Source organism: Urocampus carinirostris, chromosome 16, assembly GCF_059441175.1.
Source record: "Urocampus carinirostris isolate Australia breed hairy pipefish chromosome 16, RoL_Ucar_1.0, whole genome shotgun sequence".
NCBI lineage: Eukaryota > Metazoa > Chordata > Actinopteri > Syngnathiformes > Syngnathidae > Urocampus > Urocampus carinirostris.
In genome coordinates this window covers 21,383,105-21,410,922 of record NC_142364.1, presented here as the reverse complement: position 1 = coordinate 21,410,922, position 27,818 = coordinate 21,383,105, and the positions used below count along the sequence as shown (strand labels likewise).

The following is a 27,818-nucleotide window of genomic DNA, read 5'->3' as shown; positions in this document are numbered from 1 at the left end:
ATTGTTTATGTATTTGTCTAAAAATATTGAAAATGTTGATTTGATTTCCATGAGTTGTGAATTTTACCATGTAGATTCTTGTTTGTGAAGACCAAGATGTGCAAAAAGCACAATCCACAACTTGATTATTTGCTTTTATTTAACGCAGCATTGAGACTAATTCTCAGAGTTGGGAGAAATCTGAAATAAACCTTACCCACATCTAAAAGGACAGAAACTAAAGCAGTTTGAGTCATTAGTCAACATGGCACTAGCACTACAGCCATGCAGCAAGAGGAATGGCATGCCAGAGGAAAATTATGAAGGTGGTTTGGCGGTGGGTCATTAAGAGCTGGTGGAACTATACAGTACGTACTTACTATGGTAACAGGTACTCTTTTGCATTTCCAACTCCTGATTGTAATCGCAGCCACGAAGAAGAAAAAGAAGCACAAGTAGAAACAAATGTCTATGCAGATCAAACCACAGGCACAGTGTTAAACTTAAAATTGTGGGTGATGGGGGGAAAAGAATGGCGACTTGCCATTCTTAGTGGCCCAAACGAGATGGAAAATGGAAGGTGGAAGATCAAAAGAGGGGGGGGACATGAAATAGAACAACAGCTCATGTATTGGATTACATCTGACGTCAAAGCTGCCGCACCATTTATATTGCATCTTGACTGATCAGGAAATTACAAAATGATTAAGTATCAATCTAGATACTGCCATGACGTAGGTGTAATCCAACAGCAATAACGACCAAGAGGAAGACATACTCATTTGTTACTGCTCTAGCAACTCACACTAATAAAAATACAAAATAACTAGAAAATAAAATCTAGTTTTTAATCGTTATGAATACCTATGTAACTCTGTTAAACCAGCAGGAAATCCCTGGATTATTTTTGCAGTGTTGCAGACATTGCAGATGTCTAAAAATCAATTTTTTCAAACGTGAGAAGTAATTTATCCTTTAGGTCAAATTTTTTTTAAGAAACATTTGGTTCAACATGTGACAAGAGAAATATTATCTCCAGTTTTAGAAAGGTAATAAATAAATATAATTTTCTAAAGCAAAAAAATTATATTAACTGTTTCCGCACTGAGCTTAAAAAGATAAAAAGGGTAATACATTGGTTTATTAATAATTCTGAAAAAGATCATACTAATGTAGCCTCTTGATCTGTTATTACCCAAACACAAAGAAATGTGATTAAAACATTTAAACAGCCACACGGATGCATCAGAGACTCCTCGTTGCCATCTGGAGGACCACCGGTGATGTCATCCAACCAGCTTGGAAGACTTGTGAAAACCCTGTACTTAAAATCGGAGCCCAGGAACAACAAGTGGACCAACCGTACCTTCCTCTGCTCTGACTGGGGTGCTGGGTGGTGTACTGGTGGCCTTTGGGTCTTTAACATCTTCCTCTGGTTCTGGTTCTTCTGGTTGTTCTTGATCTGGGGGAAATTATAAAAGAAAATATATTGTTAATCCATTTAAGAATGAAGAGTGCCCATGCGGGGGAAACAGACCATCATAAATCCAGTCTGGGGAAAGTCTCTCAAAAAATCCTTACAAATTGACAAATGGACAAAACTCTTGGTAGAAAATTTAAAAAAGGTGCTGAAATTCAGTCAATAAAAAGCAGACACCATTTCATAGTAAAAAAGAAAAACAATCTTAATTTAGACGCATGTTCATTAAGCTTAACGGAGTCTTCCAATTTCTCGTTTTAAAACTTAACTATCATGCTCAAGACGTGTTTTCTTCTTTTAGGTTAGCAACATCATCATCCATGTGTGTAGGTTTTCAATATAAATCATAGAAGTAGGAAAGTGGACACCAACAACCATATGAATCCAGGAATGGTTAGCAGCGAGAATCATTCAGTCCAGTTCTGATTGAAAGGGTTAAGCACAGCACACCACAAAAAAAAGCATGTTTGGACGAGAGGAGCGAGGTTATTCGCCTCCCTGTACCAATTTGCTAGGTTTCTCGGATGCTTTTGACATCAGAGTGAAGGGATTAGAGTGGGAAGTGGCGGACCTGGGACCCATTTGGGGAAAGGAAAGCAAGGGCAGGGATGATGACCTTTGCTTCACTTCATGTACCTTCAACCTGTTGTGTCTTCATTGAATCCTTGCTGAGTGCTCGCAGCACAGCACAGTGGAAGTCCTTATGAGGAGAGTCCAGGTGCATGGCTTCGGGTAGGGCATAGGTGGGGCGGCCCTGCTCGGAGGAAATTGCTGTCCCGGGTGCGGAGGGCACATGAGGGGGAACAGGGGCGTCAACTTTCAGCGCACTTTCTGGCCCAAAGGGCTGTGCTGCCTCATTATCCCTCAGTTCTTGTGCTGTGTACCCATCATATGTATTACCCATTCAGTGAAATTAAAATCTTTGAAGGGACACCCAAATTCTCAAACATGCAAAATGTTTTTTGCATAATATCTACGTATATTTCATCGGTATATTCAGATTAACCGCTGAGATTATGCATTTTGAAGACAGCTTGTCCCGTCTTTAAAGGCATATTCTATTCTATTCTAATCTTTGCCTTTCTGATCTGTGAAGTAATCGGAGAAACTCGGGCACCCTCGCAGGCATGTCACCATATTGGTTTACTTGTTAATTAGTCAAATAGGTTTTGAGTGTTTTAGGCCAAGTTTTGGTGGTCTTTGTGGAGAATGTCTCGGTGTTGTGTTGCAGCTGGGTGCAGCAATGATACAACATGAAAAGCAGCAGAAAGGGGATGAACTGGAAAAAAAAACGGGAAAAAAAAAGCGCTAACGGGGGCCGAATTAGCCGGGTCACGGCAGGCTAGCCGGCGGCTAAAAAGGGCTAACCGGGACCGTTCGGAGAACAACATGAGGCTGACCGACCAAAAACATGCAGTAAGCAGTCAGTCTACCTGAGAACTAACCACAAAGAACCCAGCCAGAAATAAAGCAAATGATCATGGCATGCTATTTGGCTGCTAAAGAGGGGTAACTGGGACCGATAAGCAGAAAAAGGTGAGGCTGATCAAGGAAAAACGTGCAGAAACCCGCCAGTGTACCAGGGTGCCAACAAGAAAAAATGGATGCGGCAAAAACATAAACAAAACCGTGAAAAAAAACAATGGACACGCCATGCCAGCCAGCTAGCCGACTGTTAAAGGAGCTAAACTACACCAAACGAAACTGGAAGCCTTCGGCAGCACCAACACTAACAGACACTATCCAGAAAATAGTATACCATTTGCAAGAAGCGCGACAGACAACATGAAGGACAGGCCATAATGGCCAACCTTGACAGCAGTGAAGAGAAACAAGGAACACACTAAAACAGCAGCAGGAAAATGTACTTCACGCAGATTTTGGAGATTAAACCAGGATACTCGGACAAAACAGTCAGAACTCCCCCAGCGACATGGTAAGCAAAGTTACAATATGTCCAAGCAGAAATGTGCGGTACGCAATCGCTGCTCACATTAGCTGTCTGTTTTGGACGCATGTCAAATGTTATTTTAACCAGACGCTTTATTGTTAAGAGTCTTGTCTTCATCCGATGACATCACAGCTGTAAGGATATATGCCTAATTGGTGCTAGATTTCTCGAGTCGCCCAGCATGTGGAATATTTTTGCAATATATCTTCATGATTCTGGAGAGGAACACTACGCATTCTGTACCTAATAGGGAAAAAAAGGTGGAGGGGGGGGGGGTTGCCAGTTGGCACCTTTTTTCCTACTTGCTCTTTGTTGTACTATTACTGCATATACCCACAACACACATTCTCGACAAAACCTACCATAACCTCATGAAAACACTTATAAACCATTCAACTAATAAACACGTAAAACAATATGGCAACAAGGCTTGCTTGGGTGTTGGTGTTCCTCCAATGACGTCATAGCTCACAATGCCAACGCCAAGGCACAATGTCTTCAGAAGGAATTGTCTCGGAAAATAATTGGAATACCCAAATATATCTAGCACATATATAGATTTCATGCAAAAACCATGTACTCCTTTCTCACATTTTGCATGTCTAAGCATTTGGAATTACCTTGAACCACTCGGAAACAACCTGTAATAATTGTAGTTAAAATTGACTATGTGACTAACCAAAGCAGAAGCAACAACAAAAGAATATACATTGTCTCTCTGACTATTTTTCAATAAATCTACTTGCTCCAAAATAATTTGTTCCCAAATGATGGCAGAGGCAAATGGAAGATATTCCAATCCAATTACGTAGGCCATGCACTGGGCTATTTCTAACTTACAACAAAGTATAACATTCATGAGGATTCTTGTGGCCATTTACCTTCTGGTCCTTTCTGTTTCAGCTCGACCTCTCGACGATACTCGTCCAGCTCCTGGTCGGTGAGCTTGTTGAACGGGTTGGGCCCAGTCTTGCTGACTATTACCTTAGGCTGGTACTCCTTCTCAATGATAGCCTTGGATGCAGTCACCAGTTCCCCCTTTTCAAACAAACATGGAAAGGGAAATGCGGGGAAGACCAAAGGATGCCTTAAAATGATGAAAATTGGACAATGGATTTTATAATTGCCAATATTTTACCTAAGCAACCAAGAAAGTTTGTTATTAGACAGTGAGACAACAACGTATTATTTAAGTCATAGTGTTTAGAAAGTAATGTCATATAATCTAGTTTCTTGGCATTAATATCGTGTTTTTGATCTTTATTTCTGTTCTATTGTCCATACAATGTTTACAGTCACAATGGGCATTTTTGTATTTAAAAACTACTGTGCTTGGCTGTGATATACTAAACAGTATTAAAGTTGGAAAATTATTTGGAACCATTTCCATTTATTTCACGCTGTACTTTCACTTTAAACTTGACCATAACAGTCTGTAACACAAACTCACAATAATCTTTGAATGCAAACATTTCAAAAAACACAAAATAATAATTGAAATCAGAGAGCTGAGACAAGATGAAGGTGAGGAACAATTTTTCAGCCTGTGAGGAAATGCATAAGCCCTAACAGTGCAATAGAAGAGTAATTATGTTAAGTTAAGACAAGAGGTTTAACATTCACTTCTAATATGAACAAGTCAATGCCATCATATGCTGCATATTGGTGAAATCTAAATATCATTTATGCACTATGTAAAATCTCACACTTTTGGTGTCAATCATCCACAGGCATGTTCTGCGTAAAACCCAGAAGGTGAAAAAAAAAGCAAACTTGTAGAATCTTACGATTAATTGGTAACAAGTCTTTTCGGCATATCCTCCTTTACACACATCATACAAAAACAGCTACATTGTCTGAGGGAGAGGCAATGTGAGTACCCCATTAGTATTTAAAGCTGCAAGTACCTTTCTAATAGAGCTAGCAGGACTATAGGACCCCTCGGAGGCATCGAGGCCGTCAATAGTGTCTGTACAGTCAGACAGAGGGGCATCCTGCAATAGTAAACCCAGTGAGGGCGGAAGGAGGAGGAAGGGCAGCAGTATTGTGTTAGCTCACCAGAATGTTGATAACATGCAGGCAAAGGTGAAAAGCTTTAGCATAAGAATCATCATTGCACAATTCCATTAAACCTAATCTCACCTCAATTTCCTCACCTAATGGCAAAGGAGTATGTACAGGGATCAGAATGGAGATTTTCATTTTCAGCTGAAATAGCCAGGGTCCAGGAATAAAGCAGGGCGGAGACACCCCCCCAAGCTCCTGGGTTTTAGGCAATTTACTTGTCCAAAACCATGCTTATATTTATCATTTAAGTAACATTTTTAGAAGATTAAAATAATTTGCCCACATAACTGATTTTTTTGTAAATACTGCAAGATAAGTTCAAATGCAGTTCAGTCCCTGCAGCTTGTGCGACAATGCGGCCAATTTTTCTAACGGCCGCCAGGGTGCGCCAGAGCAATAAAGGAAAGAGTGAGACAGTCGGATTTTGAATTTGTTTGCTACGCAAGAGAAAAAGTGAAACAGTCGGAATGCCTTTGGGGTTCAAAAACAGCGGAAATCCGCGGATCCGCGGAAAATTCTGATCCCTGTATGTATATACATAATTATGAAGTAGCCAATTATCTTAATGGGATATTTCCTTTGAAATTAATTTTGTAATAAATAAATTGCTATTTACATGACTGGCTTTGTATTTACCCTAAAATTCGGACTATAAGCCGTGACTTTTTTCCCAAGCTTTTAACCCTGTAGCTTATGCAATGATGCGGCTTATTTATGCATTTTTTTTCTGACGGCTGCCAGGGGCGCCCAGACGGTAAGTCAGACACGTGGCATATATGTGTCGAGGAAGAGTCAAGTTCAATGTAACCTTATGTTTGTGCATGAATAAAACTAGCATGAACATGATCATGGTAAAGGTGTCAATACAAAAGGGAGGGGTAACTACCATATTGGAAATAATTTTACGAGTCTGTTCATTTGTAAACGAAAATAATGTGGCAAAATGATCAGATTATAAGAAGCAACGTCCAACGAAGCAGAAATGTTTTAGGCAGATTTCTAATTAGCCGTCGGCATAAATATTTTACACGGTTGGATTCTATAAATTGTCTTTGATGTAACGAAGCCATTTTTGGGGACATTCAAAGAAGTTGAAGACGGACGGGCAGGGGACGTAATGGTGAGTTATAGCGGATTTATAGTTTTCGGGTATCTTGTTTCAGACTGATCGTGATGTTTCTGTGATGGTTATATTTTGAAATGGCCATCATATCTTGAATCCAAAGAGCTTTCCAATGATATGTGGCATGACAGGCAAGTATTTGTTTATCAAAAGTCTGACGGCCCACAGTACAAAACTCTTTCTGTGTAGTCTTTCTTTGAAAATATCTCATGTTTCAAAGTGGGCGCATGCGGCTTGTAGTCAGGCGCGGCCTATAAATGTACAAAACGTTTTTTCATTCAAGAGTGTACTGGGTGCGGCTTATAATCAGGAGCGGTCTATAGTCCGAATCTTAGTTTAATTCAAGTCCAGTTAAGTCAAAGGCATTTGTATAGCTCTTAGTCACAGGTCGTCTAAAGGGCTGCAGAGGCCACAATGACGGTATTTACAACATCCCTTGATCTCAAACCTGCATAATTACACCTTTGAACTTGCCAATGCGCACATGCAAAGAGGCAGGCATGCAAAACGAAGCGGTATCATGCGTGAGAGCTACTTCTGCTCTATAAAAGGATGTTAGCATCAACAAGCACCGCTGTTTAACAGAGTTCCCTTCATTTTTACTTGTATCCCTGAAGCAGAATATGCGACTGATATTTGGTCATGAATTAATGCATGCCAAACCTAAACTTATTTATTTTTTTTGCTCCTCAGCATTCCATGAAGACTGCCAAAGCCCATTGAAATAAAAAGTTTTACAAAATGGCAAAACATTGTAATGCAAACTATTCATATTGCAAAACGGCCTTTTCAGTATTAAGGGCTCCTGTCCTGGAAAGAATATCTTTTAGCCACATTGTAACCAAGAATCCAACCAATTATTATTTTACTAAAAGTTCCGCACCTCCTCTTGTGTTCTACCTGTGTGTTACACTAAAAGTTGGAGCCAGCAGATATAATGTAATCACCAATGTAATGATTACAATTTGGTACTGATCTGGTCTATTTATTTGAAACTTCTTATATTTAAATTCACAATAATATTTTGAAATTTTGTAACATATGTACCAATTACGACTAATTTTACATCTAGCTATGTGGCATTTTCTTTTCCAGGTCAGGACATAAGTAACATTCCAGAACTGACCTGCTGAAAGTTGCGCTCTACCACTGAGCCTACACACAGAACTTGAGACTGAGGCCCAGCGGTCTTAATGTCCTGCAGATTCTGTTCACGGATCTACAAAGAAAAAATAAATGCAAACTGGATACACAATAAAGAAACTCTGAGGCAAGAAGAGGACGAAAGATTGTTCAGGCTACCTTATTCCTCATTTCCAGCACTTCTTTGGGATTGGTGTTCAAAGGGATGAACTGATTGGCCACGGCGGCCTGTCGCATTCCATCTTCTTTAGTCCACTGCAAATGCCACACAGCAACAACAAAGTTAACACACTTGAGAAGCTGAGAACCAAATTGAAATGATACACACACATTCTGAGGCGGGCTTTACCAGAACTAAAATAAACATGCTCAACAGAAAAAGGATAAAAGTGGGTTTGCATGAAAAAAAATGATTGAATGAAGTGACCAGTTTTGAAAAACAAAAAACATTTTCCCATAAATCACTAGCATGATCAATCAACTCAGTGAATACTAATGTTCAAAAATAGACATCTTGTCTTGTTGATGTGCCAAAAATTGTGAATAGACAGCACACTTTTGTGTCCGCCCGTGACCAAGATGATTAATACCAGTATGAGTTTTATCAAACAGCAACAAAGATTGCCTGAGAGAGTTTATGATCAAATATATATTACTACCTATCATCAGTATTAGTAGAAATGAATTGTAGTACAAGTTTATTTCTAAAGCCCAGCAGGTCCACAATAAAATATACCAAGTGTAAAAATAAAAGCATTAACAATAAAACCCATTTAAGCTGCACTTAAAATTCTTTGGCCCAACATAAACGAACAACTGAGCAGGCTTGGCATCAAATAAACGGACATTTACAAGGATGTCTTAAAGCCACCTATTACATGTGATACTGCCATTATACACCTCTTCCATTAAATCAAATGATGAAATGCATTCAGAAAAAAAGAAGTGTCCTTTAGTTTTTTTTTTTACTACTTTTGAATAGCTGTTATCTGGTGTTATAATTAATTTAGTATCACTAAAAATGACCACTATTGACGTGACTCAATTCCATCAGCAGTACCAGTAGCTTTAAGGACAAAATTGAAATGATGCCCAGAATCTCTTTTTGTTGAATACTTAGTTTAAAACAAAATATAAAATAAATACACACAATGCTAGGACAATGATGAGGATTAGAAAAATGTGGTGATAAGTTGGAAAACACTGTGCTTATGAAGTGCGGCCGGGGCAGTGAAGAGTAAGCTGGCATCACCAAAGTCGTTTTTAAAGCTGATTAGACAATGCGAACAACACGGACAACAGAGAAAAAGGAGAGAAAAGCATCCGTGTTTTGGTATCAGTCTATTTTTCTAAAAATATTGCATTTTTCTCAAATGATTGCTGTCAACTTGACAAATGAACTCCTCCCAAATCCCAACAGGTTTTACTTCTGTTTGTACAAAATTAAGTTACTGTAACTGGGCAATTCTTTTGAACTTCATTAACCAAAACACCAAGACCTCCAAAAATGTCCGTCTGCATATGTTGTAATTTTAAACTTGAATGCTGCCCAGCGAAATAATTCTGTTATTTCTTTTCTCATGCAGAGCACTAAGAATTTGCATTGCACTTGAATTTGAATTTTTTGGTACTTAACAATATTGAAGTGCTTTGTTTAGGTTGCCAACATATCTATCTACTGTTCAGCATTAAAATTGGTATTTACGATTGTTTTAATTTGCTTTGGATCACTCGGTCTATCCTCACTTCAGGTTTTGTGAAAGTATCACAAGTATTCCTTTTTGAAACCCTGGTAATGCTCAGCAGGACTGTAATATTACCCCCTCTCAACACAAAAAAGAAGAATGAGCAGTAGGTGAAAAACACACGTTCATGCAAGAATTGTTGTGAATAATTGTGCCTTAAAGGTGGGTTCCGTAACTTGAAAATATTCTACAACTGACGCCATCTTCTGGCTGAAATCATCATAGCAGCCTCTGTCAAGCTGCTTCTGTGGCACTTGCACATACTTGTCAATCTTAGATGCGCTTGAGTAAACTGTTTTTTTCCATCTTTTGGGGGGTTTGGGTAGGCATTTGGACTGTATTAGAAAAAGTCCTTTTCTTACCTTCACCATTTTAACCCGAGAATAACATAAAACGACTAGCACGAGCGTGCAAAATCCCTCTCCACCCCCTTGCCCCTGCCTCCTTTCCTGCAACCTAATGCGCTCCATAGCCAGAACAGCGTAAGTGAAATATAAAAGCAGATGCGTGCAGTGAAAACGGTATAAAAGCTCCTTGAACTCAGTTGGGCATTGTTAACACATACTTATCAGAGAAAAGGTTTAATTTTATACAAACTACGCACCCCACCTTTAAGAAAGCTGATGACTTTTTAAATGCAGTATTTAAGAGGGAAGGAGGGAATAAAGGGTGAATTGAGCATGAAGATTGATATGAAAACACAATATATATACTCACTGAGGAAGAGCCTCACAAAACATCTCCTACTTTTATGACAGGAGATAATTCATTTTTATAAAATCAAGTCAAATTTGTGTTTTTTGCCCCACGCCCGCTGCCAATCAATCATGCGGGTTTAAAGAAAATGATAAGAAACTTAAAAATATTTTGGGAGGGATAGAGCAAATCATAAATTCAAGCTGTATAATATACAAATGGGGCATTCAGCTTGTCTAAAAATGCAAGCAATTTACGGTTTTAGCATAATAAAAAAAATGTATATATATATATAAAATAAAATGTGAGGCAGAGAAGGGAGCACAGCCTGCTGCTTGCTCCTCTAGGAAAAACATCCTCAGCAAACAAAAACAACGAGCAATCAATTACCCACACGTGCAGTGATGCATGCGGCGTGGCAGCTGGATGGCAATTATGACACATTTCAAGACTGTGGGAGGAACAATAATCTACTCTGTGATGAAAACTAGTCAAGACAACTGTTAAATTATTATTTTTTTGTTAAATCATTATTATTACGTAAATCAATACTATAGCAACACAATTCTAAAATGTTATAATAAATATTAAAGAAAAGTATTTATATGGAGGATAGATATTGTTTGTTTAATCCATCCATCCATTTTCTAAACTGCTTATTGTTAGTAGGGTCGCGGGGGTGCTGGAGCCCATCCCAGTCATCTTTGGGCAGTAGGCAGGGGACACCCTGAACTGGTTGCCAGCCAATCGCAGGGCACACAGAGACAGACAACTCACTTGCTCATTCACACCTAGGGACAAATTTGGACAGGCCAATTAACCAGACATGCATGATTTTGGGAATATGGGATTAAACCGGAGAGCCCGGAGGAAACCCACGCAGGCACGGGGAGAATATGCAAACTCCACATGGGGAGGCTGCCGTAGCTGTTTGTTTTTAGATTTAATGAACGTTTTTATCACTAGGAGGCGATAAATAATACACAATGTGCCTTTAAATGCTTAAACTGAACCTCAGCACTGCCATAATAAAAATGTTTGAGTGACAATACTAAACCTTACAAACAGTAAACAAGCAAAGTCTTCTTTTGAGCAATATTTTCCCATGTTTCTTTACTTTACAATTAGGACAATTCTAATCAATTCTCCTCCCACAAGCCAACTATGCCAGGGTGTCGACCAACCGCCACATACATTGTATATATATTAACACACAAACACACACATTTACAATGAACAGTAAGGTTGGCACAGACCAAGCAGTTGGTTATACAGCTTGGCACGCAGACACCGGACGAGAGAGACTGCAGCAAGGGTTTCACGTGATCGTGTGTAATGTTCGTCCACACCTTAGGCTTCGACTTGGGGCTTCCGCCATCGGGCCCGTCCTCGCCGGGCTCACTTGCATTGTGCCAGCGGGTCTTGTCACGCTGGCCGCGCTGGAAGCTTTGTTTCATTGGGGAGCGAGTGCCCAAGTCGCTGTCCTCGCCGTAAGAGTAACCAGTGGAGTAAGCGTTCTCCACGTCACTGTACTTTTTACCTTTGTCACGAAGTGCCGGACAACGGTAAGGGTAGCCGGTCCGATAGCCCTAAGGGAGACAAAGGGGTTGTGGTTAGGAGCACATTTTGGAAGACTGAGATCACATTTTTTAGGCCTACGTACCAGATTGTCAAGCATTCGCATGAGAGCTTCAAACTCTTGCTCCCCTACTTGCCACTTGGGCTGGGCAGCAGAGCCGTCGCCAGCAGGCTCAGGGACACGAGGACGGGACTTGTACCTGGCCGGATCAAGCATCACCAGGTTATTTGGTCCTCCAGCGCTGGCCAGTGTTCGCACCTGATAAAAATGAAAAGTTTATAAGACATTTACCAGTTTTCTTCGCAAAATCACAACTTTAGAAATAAGCATTAAAAAAATAGAATATGTATATATTATATATATTCAAAGTTATTTTTATATACACTGCATCACCGCTTGTTTGAACAAACTGCCTGGAAGAGGTTGAAGCAATACGTTGTTCAGGAAGTTTAAAAGACTAATTTCAAAATAACCATTACTTTACAAATAATATGGGCATCAACACTCTTATTCTGAAGTTGTTCTTGTTGACCTGAATATGAGATGAATAGTCGTTCCTGTTAAAGCGTGCTTTATCAAGAAGTGATGTAATATTTAAAAATTCGAAACAAAAGTGTATTTTCACACAGTGATTTAGAATCTGGTATCAGTACTGTGACATATGGACCAGAAGTCTTTGGGGCAAAGTGTGCTGCAACATAGTTGGGGCTGTTGCCCATTATTTCAAGATCTGGCTCATCTCTAAAGAGCAGAATGACAATTTATTACTGAAAAAACACGGTGACCAGATGATAAAGGTGCTGTTGTTGGCGCCTGAGGATAATCTTCAGTAGCGCTCGAGTCACATGTGGGAGGCTTCTTAGTTCACCAAAGGAGAATCCCCATCTGCATTGGTAACAGGCTTTCTGGAGTGTGGGGCACTGAAGCCAGAGATGCTCGGCCGCTTCACTACAGAATCATCTTCACACTTCCCTGTCAAATGTTGACATCTTCGGAGGGAGGAATGGTGACCGGACCAAAATTGGATGAGCTCATTGACATCTGTCTGTTATAACTCCTTCTCCGGGTTGGGGCGGAAAGAAATAAGAGATTAGGCGGGGGTGGGTTGATGCTGGGTGTTTGCAGCGCCTGCAAGAAATTGCTAGACGAGTCTGAACTTCAAGCGTGCCATAGCTTAGGGAACATAGGAGCAAAGTTTGGCCATTCATCTGCTAGGTCATTGCCAGGAGGTTGCAGTGGCCAGGGCCCCATATTCATCGGACCCATTTGGTGTGGTGAAAGACTGCAAGTTTGAAGTATATTTTGAGGATGGGAGGGTCTAAGTTATTCATATTGTCGAAGGATTAAAGGTAGGACTTGCAGTCTGTAATGATGGAAGCGGAGGACCAGTCTTCATTCTCTTAAAGCCAGTTGACGGCCACATTTAGTGCAGTCTTCTTGGCTTGATAGGAGCTGCTTAAAATTTCCTGTGGGTGCGTGCCAGGAGAGGATCACTGAGTTGCCACAGAAGATTACTGATCTTCCAATCTTGACGAAGGTGTTGTATCAGAGTCGGAACAGGAGGCCTCTCCTGCTACAGGTAACCATGGAAAATAAAACTGTTTAATGAGGGGGAGCAATATGCAAAAAAAAAAAAAACGACCTGGAGGGGGATAGGCCCTTTCAGGTAGTACTTGCCCAAGACACACTACGGGGAGCAGTGCCCCAACGACCCAGGTGACAAAATAACATTTGAAAAATTACTAACTTGCGCTGACAATGCATTTTACTATATGGCATTTGTTGTTAGTATTTAACCACAGCTTACATGCAGATAAGACTATTGTGTGGCAAGGTCACTGAAGCAGCCTTTTGCATTTGTTTACCATTCGCTATTGTTAGCGGCTAACGCTGTCTACATTTTTACTTTCTGTTGCATACGAAAGTCTTTAAAAAGGAAAGAAATAGGTCGAATGAAAAAACTCAGTCATTTATAATATTCACAATCAATTAATAAGTACTTAAAACAGGAGTTACAACTACATCAAGCAATTAGTTCATAAAAATATTAAATTGCTGAGCTCAAACGCCAAACAAGATTTTAATTCAGATTGTTTTAAAAGCAGTAAATATATATATATATATATATATATATATATATATATATACATTGAACTATTACAGCTAAACATATCAATATATTTTTGAAACGGATGGACAACCAATAAAAATGTTTACATATGAGTCTTTATTTGAAGTCTTTTGCTATAACCTTTGACTTTGTTAAAATCTGACTTAAACTGAAATTTGGGTTATTCAAAAACGTAATTTTATATTTTACAAAATTGATATACTTTACCTTCAATGACACTTCATGTGCAATCTTACATAAAATAAATAAAAAAGCAGAACAAGTACAAAAATCGAATGCACACTCAGTCATGGACAAATGCACTTGCCTTATAACTTGTTAAGAGGGATTGCAATTGTCACTTAAGAAAAAAACACACAAAATAATCCACTAATTTAAAATCAATTCCTCCCACCTGAATCTCACATGCGTTGACCAAGTTGTGGATGTAATAAAATGCTTCCTCCACAGTTTCACCAAAGGACACCAAACCGTGGTTCCGCAAAATAAGGACCTAAAATGTCACAGGGATGTGGTTTTGGGATGAAAACTGAAGAATATGAACAACCGTACACATCGAGAGAATACCTTGGCGGTTTTCCCCAAGTTCTTCTGGATGATAACACTTTCCTCATCATCAACCAATATGCCTTGGTAGTCATGGTAGGCCACCTCACCAAGTGCAAGAGCTTCAGGCGAGATGGGTAGCAAGCCACATTTCATAGCTGAAACCTAAGAATAGATTGAACAAGTGTTTTTTGATAACAATATTATGTTGTCAAAGAGAGGCGACAGGAACATTTTGGTAAGACTACCTAGTAGACTGCTGAATTGTGCTATTAAAAAAAACTGCTAACGTGAGTTAAAACTACCAAAGAGTATGCATATAATTTTCACTTTTGTTTTAGGACCAGACATGAAAAATGACCATGAGTGCAAAACCAAAATGGCAAATTCATTTTTCAAACAGTGCTGTGGGTTCATGAAAATCCATAAGTATATACCTAATCATATATAAAATTTTAAAACTGGGGTGAAGCAGTAAGAAGAAAAAAAATATATAACATGTCAGACTTACAGCTGCACCTGCAGCCGTGTGAATGTGGACGACGCACTTGGCGTCTGGCCGCGCTGCATAGATGGCGGCATGCAGGTTAAGGCCGGCAGCGTTTACACCAAGGTTAGTGCTTCCCCGGTCCACGATGTTTCCTGACAAGTCAATCTTGACCTGAAAGATGGAGTGTTACAAATTTCAAAATCAAACATAACCAAAAATCATACAAACATCCGACAAGATAGAAGATGAAGACTCACAAGGCTGGACGCAGTTACTTCACTGTATAGGAGCCCAAAAGGAACAATTAGGAATCGATCCTGGTCCGAGCTCACCCTCACCTGAACACGAGGAAAGATTCCCATGAAACAACAATTATTCTGGATGTTTTGCTGTAAAATCATCTTACTGTAAGATGGTTATAGATGAGTTGTGACCAGCCAAAGAGGTCGGTGAGCCGATAAAGGGCCGCCAGTTTGCATCTGAGAATCTTCTCCCCTTTGTCGTATGAGATAGAATCTGAGCCACGCAAGTCATTCACTGGAGTAACCATACCCAAACCTGGAAAAAGGGGAATACGGAGATTGGAAGTTTTATAGGTCATTTGACAACCCTGGTTTAAAAAAATAGTAAAACCGTAATAAACAACTGAGGTAACTTATTTTATACAGTGGCACCTCTTTATAAAAGCACAATAATTTCATTATACCAGTTTTATTTAGAACAAAAATCCAAGTAACGAGCAGTCCCAGAGGCTACCACTAAAGACCGCTCATAACCAGCTCGTCTCAGTTTGCGCATGCACTCTCTCCCTGCCATTAAGCACCTGATTCCGCGCACTTAGTTTTACCTGTAGAGTATATTTAATAAGGAGCAAGTTTGTTTTCATTCCATTTCTTTAATCACATTTTGTGACCTTAGCCAAGAGTTCCCCAAAAAGGTAAATGGTCAAGTTTGAGAAGAAAAGGATGATGACACTTGAATCGAAGCAAGAAAAATAGAAAAACATGAGCATGGTGTTTATAGGACGCTGAGTGGTTTGATCCCAAACCTGAGACCGACGTGGTGTTGGAAAATTAATGGGATTGGAGTTAGATGAGAGGGATTATCGACTAATTTGTGCAGGAGCACTTAGCGGAAAAGACAACAGAGGAGACTTTGTCACACCTCCCAAACCCTTTGCCCCCACTATGCACACACCTCCATTAAAGTGACTGCCTCGTTAAGAAGTGATCATAATAAACTCACATTTCATTTTGCTAATAGCACTTTAATTATTTTATTACTTGATTTTTACATTTAAGTACTATTTAAATGTGTTTTAGTGGTCAGGAAGATGTGTTTTATAGCTATTTAGTGTTAACTCGTTTGTTTTAAGGAGATTAGGAACAAACCAGTTAGTTATAAATAATTTAATATCAGGGGAATTCATTAGATAAGCAATTCAAGCTACGACCACGCCCCTGGGAGAAATTAAGCCCATATGAAGAGGTACTACTGTACTTCTAAGTATATATTAAAAAGTAAAATAAAGAGTTAAGCAAGGGATCAAAGATTGATTTAAAAAAGCCAAACTTACTCATGTTGAGCGCTGCCATACCGCCCTGTGGCGCTGCAGGACACATGGTTGGCATGCTGGTGGTCATGAAATCGGCAATCTGCTGCAGTGCCAGCAGGCTGGTGGGGGTCTTGCCCTTCTTCAGTTGATCTTGAATCATGGACTCCAGCTCATCGCAAAACACCTGGAAAGTGAATCCAAAAGGAAATGCAAAATAGGTAACGGATGATGGACTGTTGTGCATATCACGGTACAAAAATCAGGATATACAATGATGCATAAAACAAACAAAAAATATTTAAAATTCATCATAATAATTTTTAATAATTTCAGTTATATTTTTTCTATGTTATTCAAAAACATGCATTATAAAAAGTCTGTTTTTAACAATAAAAGTGTATTTAAGTATGTCTCTGTGTTTTGCACATTCTTCCTTACAAAACAGCTCAAGGCCTTAAGGTTTGTGTGTTATTATTTTACAGACCTCCGAAACCATCACAGATTATGTGCATTTAAACTGACAAGTAATGACACGCAGGTACAGTACAACCTGTTTCTCATTGTTAGTCATTTAGGTCGACATTGGATCCTTCAGAAGTCATATGGGAACTTCTGGAGTGAGTTGGCTGAGCTGAATGGGCAGGGGGCCAATATTTTTTCTACTTTTCAGTTTTGTTGCTGTAAATATAATATGAAATATTTAAATAACTTGATCCACTTCACGATTGTCTCACATGTTGTTGATTCTTAAAAATATGTTGACAGAAAGTTTTTGGGAGGGGAGAGGTGGCCAATACTTTCGCTAAGCAGTGTAATTACATCCAGTCCCAAGAACAAAAGTCAGTTGTTAAAACATTGAAAACGACAAATGTCAGGGGCGGCAGTGGCTCAGGAGGTAGAGTGCTCGTTTTTGGATCAAGAGATCGCAGGTTCGATTCCCGGCTCCTCCGTGTTATATGTTGAAGTGTCCTTGGGTAAGACACTGAACCCCTAATACTCCCAATAGGCAGATGGTAAGGCGCCCGCTCAGAGACTGGGAGGTCGCTGGTTCAAGCCTCGGCTGAGTCATCCCTGAGAGTTACAACATTGGTACTCATTGCCTCCCTGCTTGGCGCTCGGCAATAAGGGTTGGAATTGGGGGGTTTCGTCACCAAATGACTCCCAACACAGCAGTTGGGTCTAAAAACGACGGCGCTGATCGAAGGCTTCATGAATGTGTGACTTAATGAAAATCCTTGTTTTTGTCCACCGTGGTTGTTTATTTCTCTGCTTCCTCCTGCCTGGTTGAAGGCAGAATAGTGACGTCTGCCGCCGATCGATGACGTGCAGGTCGCATGAATGCGCATTGACTGTTCAGACAGAAGTCACATTCCATGATCAGATATGTATCGGATTTAGGACCACATATGAAGTTGCCTGGATGTGGTGTGAAAAAAGCGGATATGTTCCATTCAGACGGACTGGCAGATGGGATACAGGTTGCGTAAGTGCAAAAAAATCAAATTTTCCAGCTGTGGGAGCATAGCCTAAGAAATCCATAATGTCTATTTAGTATATTGTTTACACCATACAAAAGCCTTCCACACCTAACAATAAATGGTCAAAAAACAGGGGATGGCTTTGTGCTGGGCATTGAGTTAGTCATACTCACAGGACGCTGTCGAAGAATTATGTGATTGTATTCAAATTACTGTGGATTGTTATGCAAGTGTATTTAAATTGTAAGTCTATCCGGGTCAATTTCTCATGCATTCAGACATTATTTAGTAGCGTTTGTCACAAAACTTTCCCACTGACCGGGCTTTGCAGTATCATGGAGACCCGCTTCTTCTGTTCCATCATATTAAAATCCTGACGCAGGGCGGGCGCCATGTTTTTCTCGCGCAGGTACTCAGGGTTGCTCTCGTCCAAAACACGGTCAAAGTAACGTTCCTTGTGGGGGGCTGTGGTGGGAGGGTGGGCCGTCACCACTTCAGCACCTGAGTCGCCGTTCATCCTGGCCTGGCCTCCTGCAATAATATTCAAAGTTATTTGGCTTTTATGCCATAAAAATGGTGATCAGGGATTCATTTGAAACATCTGAAATGATCTGGAACCTTGTTTGCCTTATTTACTGTAATTCTAACATATTGCAGTAATTGTGTTGTAATTTATTAAAAATACATAATGTACATTTTAACAGACTGAATGCAGTGATATTAAATGTACCACATTTTATAAACCAAATTATAAGGCGCACGCCCCAAAAATAGTTATTTTTCATAATCTTTCATAAATAAGGTGCAACAGACTATGGCACTAAGGCACATGAAATTGAGACTACAGCCAGAACCTGTGTGTGTGCGAGTACATATTAGTGCATTTATGCAATCCATTAAAATGTATCGCTGACCATAATCGTAAAACTCAAAAAGTAGTCCTATGGAGAGTGCCAATACATTATCACTAGACATCCAGTGGTACAGATGACATTAGCTCAGGAGGTAGAGCGCTCTTGGGATCAAGAGGTCGCAGGTTCGATTCCCGGCTCCCCCATGTTATATGTTGAAGTTTCCCTGGGAAAGACACTGAATCCCTAATGCCCCCGATAGCAGGTAGTTGCATTGCATGGTTGATGCTGCTGTTAGTTAGTGTGTGTAAAAGGGAAAAGTGTGAAGTACATTGTAGAGCGCTTTGGGAGGTCTTCATTGACTTGAAAAGCGCTATATAAATGCAGACCATTTACATTTATGACATACAAAATGGCAGCACAGCTTATCCCATTATCACTTTATTTTTACTCAGTCTGTCAACAATGATTTGCATACCGCATTCTGATAGGTTAGCCAGTCTATCCACATCTTCACCTGTGTGTCAATAACCTCTTAGTTTAATACGTATGCGTATGTAAAAGAGCTTGGATGGTATTTGGTCTACAATTGTTGGTAGAGAAGTGGAGGGACTGTTTATCCTACGAGAAAGTGGTATGCAAATTTAAAGACAAAAGCACAGAATTCCTAAAAGAAAATATCCAATTAAGGCCCAAGGGTAAAATTCACGACACGCCACAGTTTTACACTTAACTTTATTTTCCAAAAATATTTTCAGTGGGGTAATTTGTATTTTACCTGCTCTACTCTACAAGATCTGCATTATTAAACGTTGCAAATAATTACAGAACATAGTGACAGGATGAGTAAAAGACAGTCAAAGGCAGATGGGGCAAAAATTTGTATATGCATCTCAGCATTGTCTGTCAACTCACGTCAACGCTTCTGCCCGTCACATGAATAAGTTAAAAGGTTTGGAATTTATTTTCACTCTTATCGTTCCTGGAATCATGAAATGATCTGCATTTAAGTCAATGAAGACTTCCCAAAGCGCTTTACAATGTGCTTCACATTTACCAATAGCGGCCGTGCAGCCATGTAAGGTGCAAACCTGCTTATTGGGGGCATTAGGGGTTCAGTGTCTTACCCAAGGACACTTCGACATGTGACACGGAGGAGCCGGGATTCGAACTGCGATGTCTTGATCCCAAGACGAGCGCTCTACCTCCTGAGCTTAAGCTAAAAAACTTATGTAAAAATTGTTTTCATGAGACGACTCAATTAGACAAAGATAACACTGGCTGTAAAGTTCCATGACAATGCTAAAACAAAACAAAAAAATCAAATTATGTATGTTGTATTAAATATCAGATTACAGAAGAAAGCTATTGGGATTGGTTCATAACGCTGGGTAAAAAGAACATACAAAAAAACTGTATAGAAAATCCAACATGTTAAAATTTGAATATATATTGAAACACAATATCTTCAATTATTAGTGTGGTAATCTCAGTGGTTGCCTTTGATGGCAATAATGCATGCAGATTTTTGTAGGGTTTTGCTTCTTTACTCAAGTTTGTTAGCAACCTCATTCATCCATTTGCAGGTGGAAACTTCTTACATCCAAACATTACTTGTACGACAGGTGGGATACAAAAACCCTTGTACCTATGTAACCACTATTGCATAGGTGAACCACATTCAATCTACAACAATATACAAAGGAAGTGATCACCTCCCAATAATATTCAACAGTTGTTTCTCTGCCTAGCAGAAAAAAAGTCATATACTTTACGTATTCTGGATAAATATACTGAAGAAGATTACTATATTAAATGTTTGTTTGGGTGTTATATGTTATAAGAGTCATGAGCGATACATTTATAAGTTTGAAATGTCTTTGTTTTCAATTTTTTCCTGTGTGGGGAAAAATTCTGTTTTATGTTTTGATTTTGAATACATCTTCAATGCAGGACAAAATGTAGAATAGGAGTAGACACTTAAAAACTTCTGCTATAGCAACTTCCTTGGGGCTCAAGTATAGTGCAGCTGTTTTTAGGGAAGATTTTAAGTGCTAGATAAAAAGCAACAAACAAACTCAGAAAAAAATGGATCCTTTAAAAAAAAAGAATACAAACTGCAGTTTGCATTGTCATGTATATACTGTATATTCTATTTTTCACTAAACAAAAGATATTATGAAAATAATGTTCGTCAGGAAATTGAAATTTTTAACAATTTGAACTCCTAAGACACCAACATGCGTCGACATCAATGCTCAAGAAAACAAGAAATTTGGGTCTTACATGGTTAAGCCTGAAAAGTACATCATAAAGAAACCAAACAAGTAACTCCACCAACATGCAAAAACATTAAGAAAGGAAGTTTTCTAACACCAACAGCCGGGGTGCGTCATCTCACAACTCCTCATCCTGCCTAAAAAAAAATATGTGGGCGCCGGGAGAGCGTCAGGTGGCGGAATGTTTGGCTAAGCTACAGTCCTGTTTGACAGTGCCGTATCTATGGAGACCCAACACGTCGTCATGGAAACGGGATGGTCTTGTAACGATTCCTGTTATGCAAGAGCAACTGTGGGCTAAGATCTAAGCAATACAGTTGGTGTTAAAAGGTGTAGTTGCACATCTTATTTGTATGAATGAGCCATTTTTTCTTAATGGAAGTTAAGCGTGAGTAAATACAGTGGTACCTCTACTTACGAATGTGTTTACAAATGAATGTTTCAGGTTACGAAATACCTGAATGGGAAAATATTACCTCTAGTTACATAGGCGTTTCAGGATAAAAAGTCAAAAATACAGTACAGTACACTAGTAGCCGCTCCGAGTTTCCCAAATGTAAAGAAACGGGCAAGCGCTTAAAATCTGCCTGGCAACCCAGTGTGCATGCATGCTTCCAGCATGCTCTTCGTGTCACTGTCAGAGTTCAGACAAGAAGAGGAGGGGGGGGGGGGTGCCGGCGTGATATCGGGGAGGAGGACACAGCCATCATCCAATCAGCCTAAATTAAAGACATTAAGGCAAAAGTCCATGGAGCCTTGGAATTTGTGGAAAGGAATCATCCTGGAAAAGTCAGACTGTCGCTACGTCTGCCTCACACATTTCCAACATACTGTCAAAAGCTGGTAAAAGCAGAGATCGTTGGATAAGTTTTTCAAGAAACGCAAGGCAAAAAGGTAAATGAATAATTTCATAATTTTCTTAATTCTCTGTTTTTTTACATTAGGTTCCTCTCATTTTATGTTAATTGTGCAGTGATCTAATTTAAACATGTATTTGTGTCATGTTCTGATGCTCTCCTATGATTTATTAAATCATTATCATGATACTTTTACGAGGGCCTGGAACATCCATTATCTGTCATGCATGTTTTTGGAATGTGGGAGGAAATCGGGGTGCCTGAAGGAAACCCACACAAGCACGGGGAGAACATGCAAACTCCATACAGGAACCTCATGACAGTGCCGCACACGCGCTAACCACTGCGCTACCGTTCTGCCTGGGCTTGGAACAGATTAGCGTAATTATATTCAAAATGTGGTTATACTTAAGTTTTCAGGATGCGAAGCTACTCCTAGAAAGGATTAAATTCCTAAGTAGGGGTACCACTGTATTGGAGCAATCTGCTGGGAAACACAAACAATACTCAAGCCAATAATATACTGTTTATGGGACTTTGCTACTCCTAACAGGACAGTGAGTGCTTGTAGAATGTAAATAATGAATCAGCATTTATCTGTATATGCATCTCTGGGGTGGGCATTTTGGGAGTTGGGTGTCAAGTGAAGATGACATGATAAACATTTAGGCTTCTGCTAGTAACCGATCATCGCTGTGCCTCACAAAATTAAGTTTTTTTTTATGTCATCACCACACCACCTACATTGCATATTACCGAATCTTATTGCAATATGTATTCTGTGTAGCACCATTTAGTTATTCTATATAACATGCTACAGTGGGCATTTGCACGTCACACTGGGTATTTGTATATTGTATTCTTTTTGCTTTATTATTGTATTGTTCTCAGCTCAGGGATGCTGCTGGAAATGTGAATTTCCCTTCGGGGATGAATAAAGTATCTATCTATCTATCATTTAACCGCCCAATCAATATGGGTGCCGCCTCCAATTAATTAAAAATCCGTCTGTTTTTATTGAAGGTAGGGGGTGTGTTTTAAGGTGTCCATAAAAAGTTGGAAGTATATTATTTTCTTCATTAAGTATCTGTTAGAAATGCCCAACTGAGTTCAAAGATCCTTATATCAACCACCCACCGCACCCATCTACCTTAATTTTACTTTTAGAAACACAATAAGAAAGTGGGAAAGAAGAGTTTTTATGCTCGTCCTAGCGTTTTTTTTTTGTTAGTGTAGCAAGAAAATGCTAAACTTAAGAAAAGGCACGTTTCAAATACAGTCCAAACGCCAACCCAAACTCCAATAGATGAAAAAAGACGAGTTTATAAGAAACAAGCCGTACTTGAGGAATGCACTGACTGGGGCTGAGATCGTGACTTTAAGCCAGGAGATGGCGACAGAGAGTAACAAAGTTTCAAATTGAGGACAACACTTATAATAACAATAATATTCTACAAATAAAAAAAGTCAAATTGACATGTTTACACTAGTAGGTAGGCATAATTTTTTTTTGAATATCATTTGGGTTGACTTCTGCTTAAACAAACATTTTCACTTTAGAACCTCTATCGTGGCTCCTTTCCGATTCTTCTGCAAAATGCACGTTGAACAACAATCCATGATTCCGTTTTTACAAATTCAAGCACACAAAACGCCTTTTCTGGAACCCCATTACTGTGTCTGAAAAGACATTTTTTAAAAATCAATGGCATTGCAAAAAACGTAATCTGCAACCTCAGTGGAAATGTTTAAATCTAAGCTTAAAACACACTTCTATTCTATGGCATATGAATAACCTATATTTTATGTTGACAATATCTGTGTATTATTTGCCCTCATGTAGGTTTTAGATCAGGGGATGGTGTCATAATAGTCTGTGGTTTGCAATAATCTGTGGTCTGTGCAGCCCTTTGAGACTCTTTGTGATTAAGGGCTACACAAATAAACACGACTTGACTTTTTACACAATTTGATTACAAAGGAGTTCATGAGATTAATGATTTTACCTTTTCACATTCATTGATGGACTCATCCTACTGCAGAAAAAATTGTACATAACAAATGGGATCCAAGTTACTGGGAACTAATTGTCATTTCCTACTTATTTTGCATGCATGGAAAATTGAAACTTGACAAACACAAAGGGTGTGTCATTTGAGGTGTACATAAAAAAGTTAAAGTACAATATTTTCTCCAAAAAGTATGTGTTCACAATGCCCAATTGCATTCACAGAACCCTCCTGACTTTTTCCCAACGCGCCTATTTTATTTGATCTTACTTTTAGCAAGCCATTCTGGGCGAACCATATTAGGTAGAAGAAAGGGGAGGTGACTTCAAGCATGTCCCCTCATTGTTTTTCTGTTTGTTAGGTAGCATAAAAAAGGTGTAAGTAAGAAAAGGCCAGCTTCAAGTACTGTCCAAACCACAAGAAAAATAAAAAGAGTTTATTTGAGCACGTCTAGGGAATGCACGGAATTGCTCGCGCATCATAAGGAGCTTGACAGAGGCTGCAATGATGACACAAGCCAGGACATGGTGTTCAAAAGTAAAAAGTCTCTTTCTGTACAGCTACGGGAAGAGGATAGTTCAAGTCAGTATGAAATTGGGAATGTATTTAATTTGACCCCACAAAGGTAAATTAGGAAAGCAATGATATATCGCTGGTGACTCATATAACATAATACCCAAAGAAAAGAATACGTTAATCTATATAAATAAAGGACATTTTGAAGGTAATCTAAAATGTTCTATAAATGAATAGCTTTTCGGGTAGCACACTGGATTTTCAATGTTGTGTGAGAACACTGGATCTAGAAGTTATGCATTCCCCTGAGTTGATGAGTGTCTCCTCTGTGGAGAAACAACAGTTGAACGTTTGTTGGTAGTTGGTGCTTACTTTTTTGTATACTAAGAATACGAATTAAATTTGTACAAAATTTTTGAATTTTAAAATGTTTTTTTTTAAAATAAACAGCTTATTTGTATTTTCTTTATATCCAACGATATGCCCTTTATCACAAGAAGTCTCATAGGGCTGCACAGACCATAGATTATTGCAAACTACAGACTATTATTACACCATCCCCTGATCTAAAACCTACATGAGGGCAAGCAAAAACTTAAAACCTAATCATGAGGTAAAAGTAGAAACCTTGAGGTAATCCCCCCTCCAGAATGACCAGGCTGCAACAGATGTTGCAATAACAAACAATACACAGACATTGTCATCGTGAAATATAGGTCATTCATTGGCTATAGAATAGAAGTGTGTTTAGGTCTATATTTAAACAATTCCACTGAGGTTGCAGATCGAATCTCAGTGGGCAGAGAATTCCACAGCACCGAGGCCCAAATGGAGAACGCTCTCGAACCTGTGGATCTCTTCTTGGCTCTTGGGCTTTCAAGTCAACTATATGTCTGCTTCTACTCATAACTGCAATGTTCTTTTCTAATTTGGATTGCATGCTATCTATATAGCAGAGACCTGTACACTTCTATTAGTTATTCATTTGCGCAGAGGGCGTTGAACACCCCTTGTTTTGAATATTGGTTCCATTAGAATGTTTGTTAATTCTAACCTAGTAATAAACAAAAGCAGCACCCATACTCTGACTGCACATAATTTTACGGTGGGCATATTTAATTGATATATTTTAATCCAATGATCAAAAGTGAGCACATCACCGTGTTGCAATATGCATGGCAAACCTCCGCATAAATACAAATCGAGTACAGAATACGTTTTCGTGGAAAAGGCAACAACAACAAAAAAAAAACAACGGGGGCTAGCGCAAGCGTCCGTTTAAAACCCCTAAGTGGCACCGCGGGCCTGGCTTACCCAATGAAATGCTGTGTAGAACCGGAATTATATCTCCAATATTATTATTCTAAAAGAATACTTATGTCGTCTTAACGGCCGTGAAGAAAAAAAAGTGCACACCCACTTCCTGCAGCCTCCATTGATCAAGCAGAGACACATTAGCAAAACAAGGCTAGCTTGTTCACATCCACTTTTAAAACACACGGCGGAGGCAAAAACAAGCCAGGGGCCATGTTGCGTCAAGACAACGATAATTAACCATTCTTTCGAAGCTTACCCTCTCCTTGACGACACGATGAAATATAACCGTTGTCAGTTCAAGGCAAGCAGGCGTATTCCGCTAGTTTGGTCAACAGAATTTGTCGATTGCAGGGTGAAATTTCGGCCCCTGCGTCGAGTTGGTCGTCCCCTTAGTTTTGCTCCTCCCTGTCCGCCATCATCTCGATTTGGGTGCGGCCAAGTCTCAAATTGCAGCTTTTCATTGGTTAAAGCGTAGCAAGTGACGTTGTTGTCATGTCCTATTGGATAGTGACTGCTTTAGCTCCGCCCTTCTCGTGGAAAATAAACTTTACACTAGGTTGCACTGAAACTCATCTCATCTCATTAGCTGCACCGCTTATCCTCAGTAGGGTCACGGGGGTACTGGAGCCCATCCCAACCATCTCTGGGCAGTGGGCAGGGGACACCCTGAACTGGTTGCCAGCCAATCGCAGGGCACACGTGGACAGACAACTCACTCGCTCATTCACACCTAGGGACAATTTGGACCGGCCAATTCACCTGAAATGTATGTTTTTGGAATGTGGGAGGAAACCGGAGTGCCCGGAGGAAACCCACGCAAGCACGGGGAGAACATACAAACTCCGCACAGGAAGTCTGGAGCTGGATTTGAACCCATGCAGGAGGTTCCCATGACATGAACTGTGCCGCACATGCGCTAACCACTGCGCCTCCGTGCTGCCCTGCACTGAAACTCATAATAAAAAAAATGAAGTTTTATTTCAAAAATGTATTCGTATAATACTTCCTAGACGACGAAGTGCAATACAATGTGCTCAATAAAAACATTCAGTGCATAATGAAAAAATATCCCGCCCACCTTTTCCCCTGTCAACAATCCGGGATGCCTAATACAGTACACAAATACTGTACGTACAATGGTTTAAATAAATAATAAATACAGTAAATCATATTCTACCCTTCTGAGTAAAAAAACGAAATAGAAAAAGTGATGTATTTTCAATTTTAATATAAGAGAATAATAATTTATATTAAATTCAGTAGAATTTGAATTAGAATAGTCTTTGTAGCTATTGATAACAACATTGTAACATTGCTTACAACGATTCTAGACGTGGCACACCAAGATAAACATTTAATAAAATAAAAAGGAAAAATAATATTTAAAAAAGAATGTAAGGATAAATACGCCAAAACATTTACAAGCTATTAGTTTTATTTTTGTGGTATTTTTTTTCATATTTCGCATAGGAACATTTTTGTCGTTATGCTATAGGTGTAATTTGCAGTATTTCTGTTGTAAACTTCATGTAGTAGTATTTTTGTAGTAATATTTCTCTCAGGAGGTAGAGCGATCGTCTTGGGATCAAGAGATCGCAGGTTCGATTCCCAGCTCCTCCGTGTTATGTATCGAAGTGACCTTGGGCAAGAAACTGAATCCCTAATGCCCCCAATAAGCAGGTCGGCGCCTTGCATGGCTGCATGCCCACAATTGGTGTGTGAGTGTGTGTGTGAATGGGTAAGTGTGAAGCACATTGTAAAGCGCTTTGGGAGGTCTTCATTGACTTGAAAAGTGCTATAGAAATGCAGACCATTTACCATTTAGTGCTGGGAGTCTGGTCTATGTTGCAAGCCCGTACCAGTCTCCTCTATCATAATAACTGTTGGTTTGAACCTAGGCGGTTACGTTGCATTCCTATCAATTTTTACGTTTTCCCTGAGTTATACACATTTTTGATGAATGCCAATTGCGTATGTCGTATTTTTATTTTTGGACGGGATTTTTTTTTATGAACCCACTGCCCGA

At 39.4% G+C, this 27,818-nt stretch overlaps 1 protein-coding gene across 16 annotated transcripts in view; it reads right to left on the bottom strand.

Moving 5' to 3' along the window:
- Positions 1–26,204, bottom strand: part of add1 (adducin 1 (alpha)) — a 31,165-nt gene extending 4,961 nt beyond the window's left edge. For 3 of the 16 annotated variants that reach the window (XR_015852987.1, XR_015852988.1, XM_088355298.1), the window contains exons 1-17: positions 26,049–26,204; positions 18,283–18,494; positions 16,507–16,669; positions 15,337–15,488; positions 15,188–15,268; positions 14,952–15,101; positions 14,462–14,605; positions 14,289–14,387; positions 11,848–12,021; positions 11,441–11,773; positions 7,903–7,998; positions 7,727–7,819; positions 5,318–5,404; positions 4,292–4,448; positions 2,096–2,230; positions 1,346–1,441; positions 360–393 (exon numbers count right to left, since the gene is read on the bottom strand). Coding sequence is in view for 13 of the 16 variants with exons in the window: in XM_088355298.1 (XP_088211424.1) it covers positions 360–393; positions 1,346–1,441; positions 2,096–2,230; positions 4,292–4,448; positions 5,318–5,404; positions 7,727–7,819; positions 7,903–7,998; positions 11,441–11,773; positions 11,848–12,021; positions 14,289–14,387; positions 14,462–14,605; positions 14,952–15,101; positions 15,188–15,268; positions 15,337–15,488; positions 16,507–16,669; positions 18,283–18,480 (2,192 nt within the window). In the remaining 3 variants the exon portion in view is untranslated. Of the gene's footprint in view, positions 1–355; positions 394–1,345; positions 1,442–2,095; positions 2,231–4,291; positions 4,449–5,317; positions 5,405–7,726; positions 7,820–7,902; positions 7,999–11,440; positions 11,774–11,847; positions 12,022–14,288; positions 14,388–14,461; positions 14,606–14,951; positions 15,102–15,187; positions 15,269–15,336; positions 15,489–16,506; positions 16,670–18,282; positions 18,495–26,048 lie in introns of all 16 variants that reach the window. The other 13 variants (XM_088355291.1, XM_088355295.1, XM_088355296.1 and 10 more) reach the window with 8 other exon arrangements.
- Positions 26,205–27,818: the final 1,614 nt, after the last annotated feature.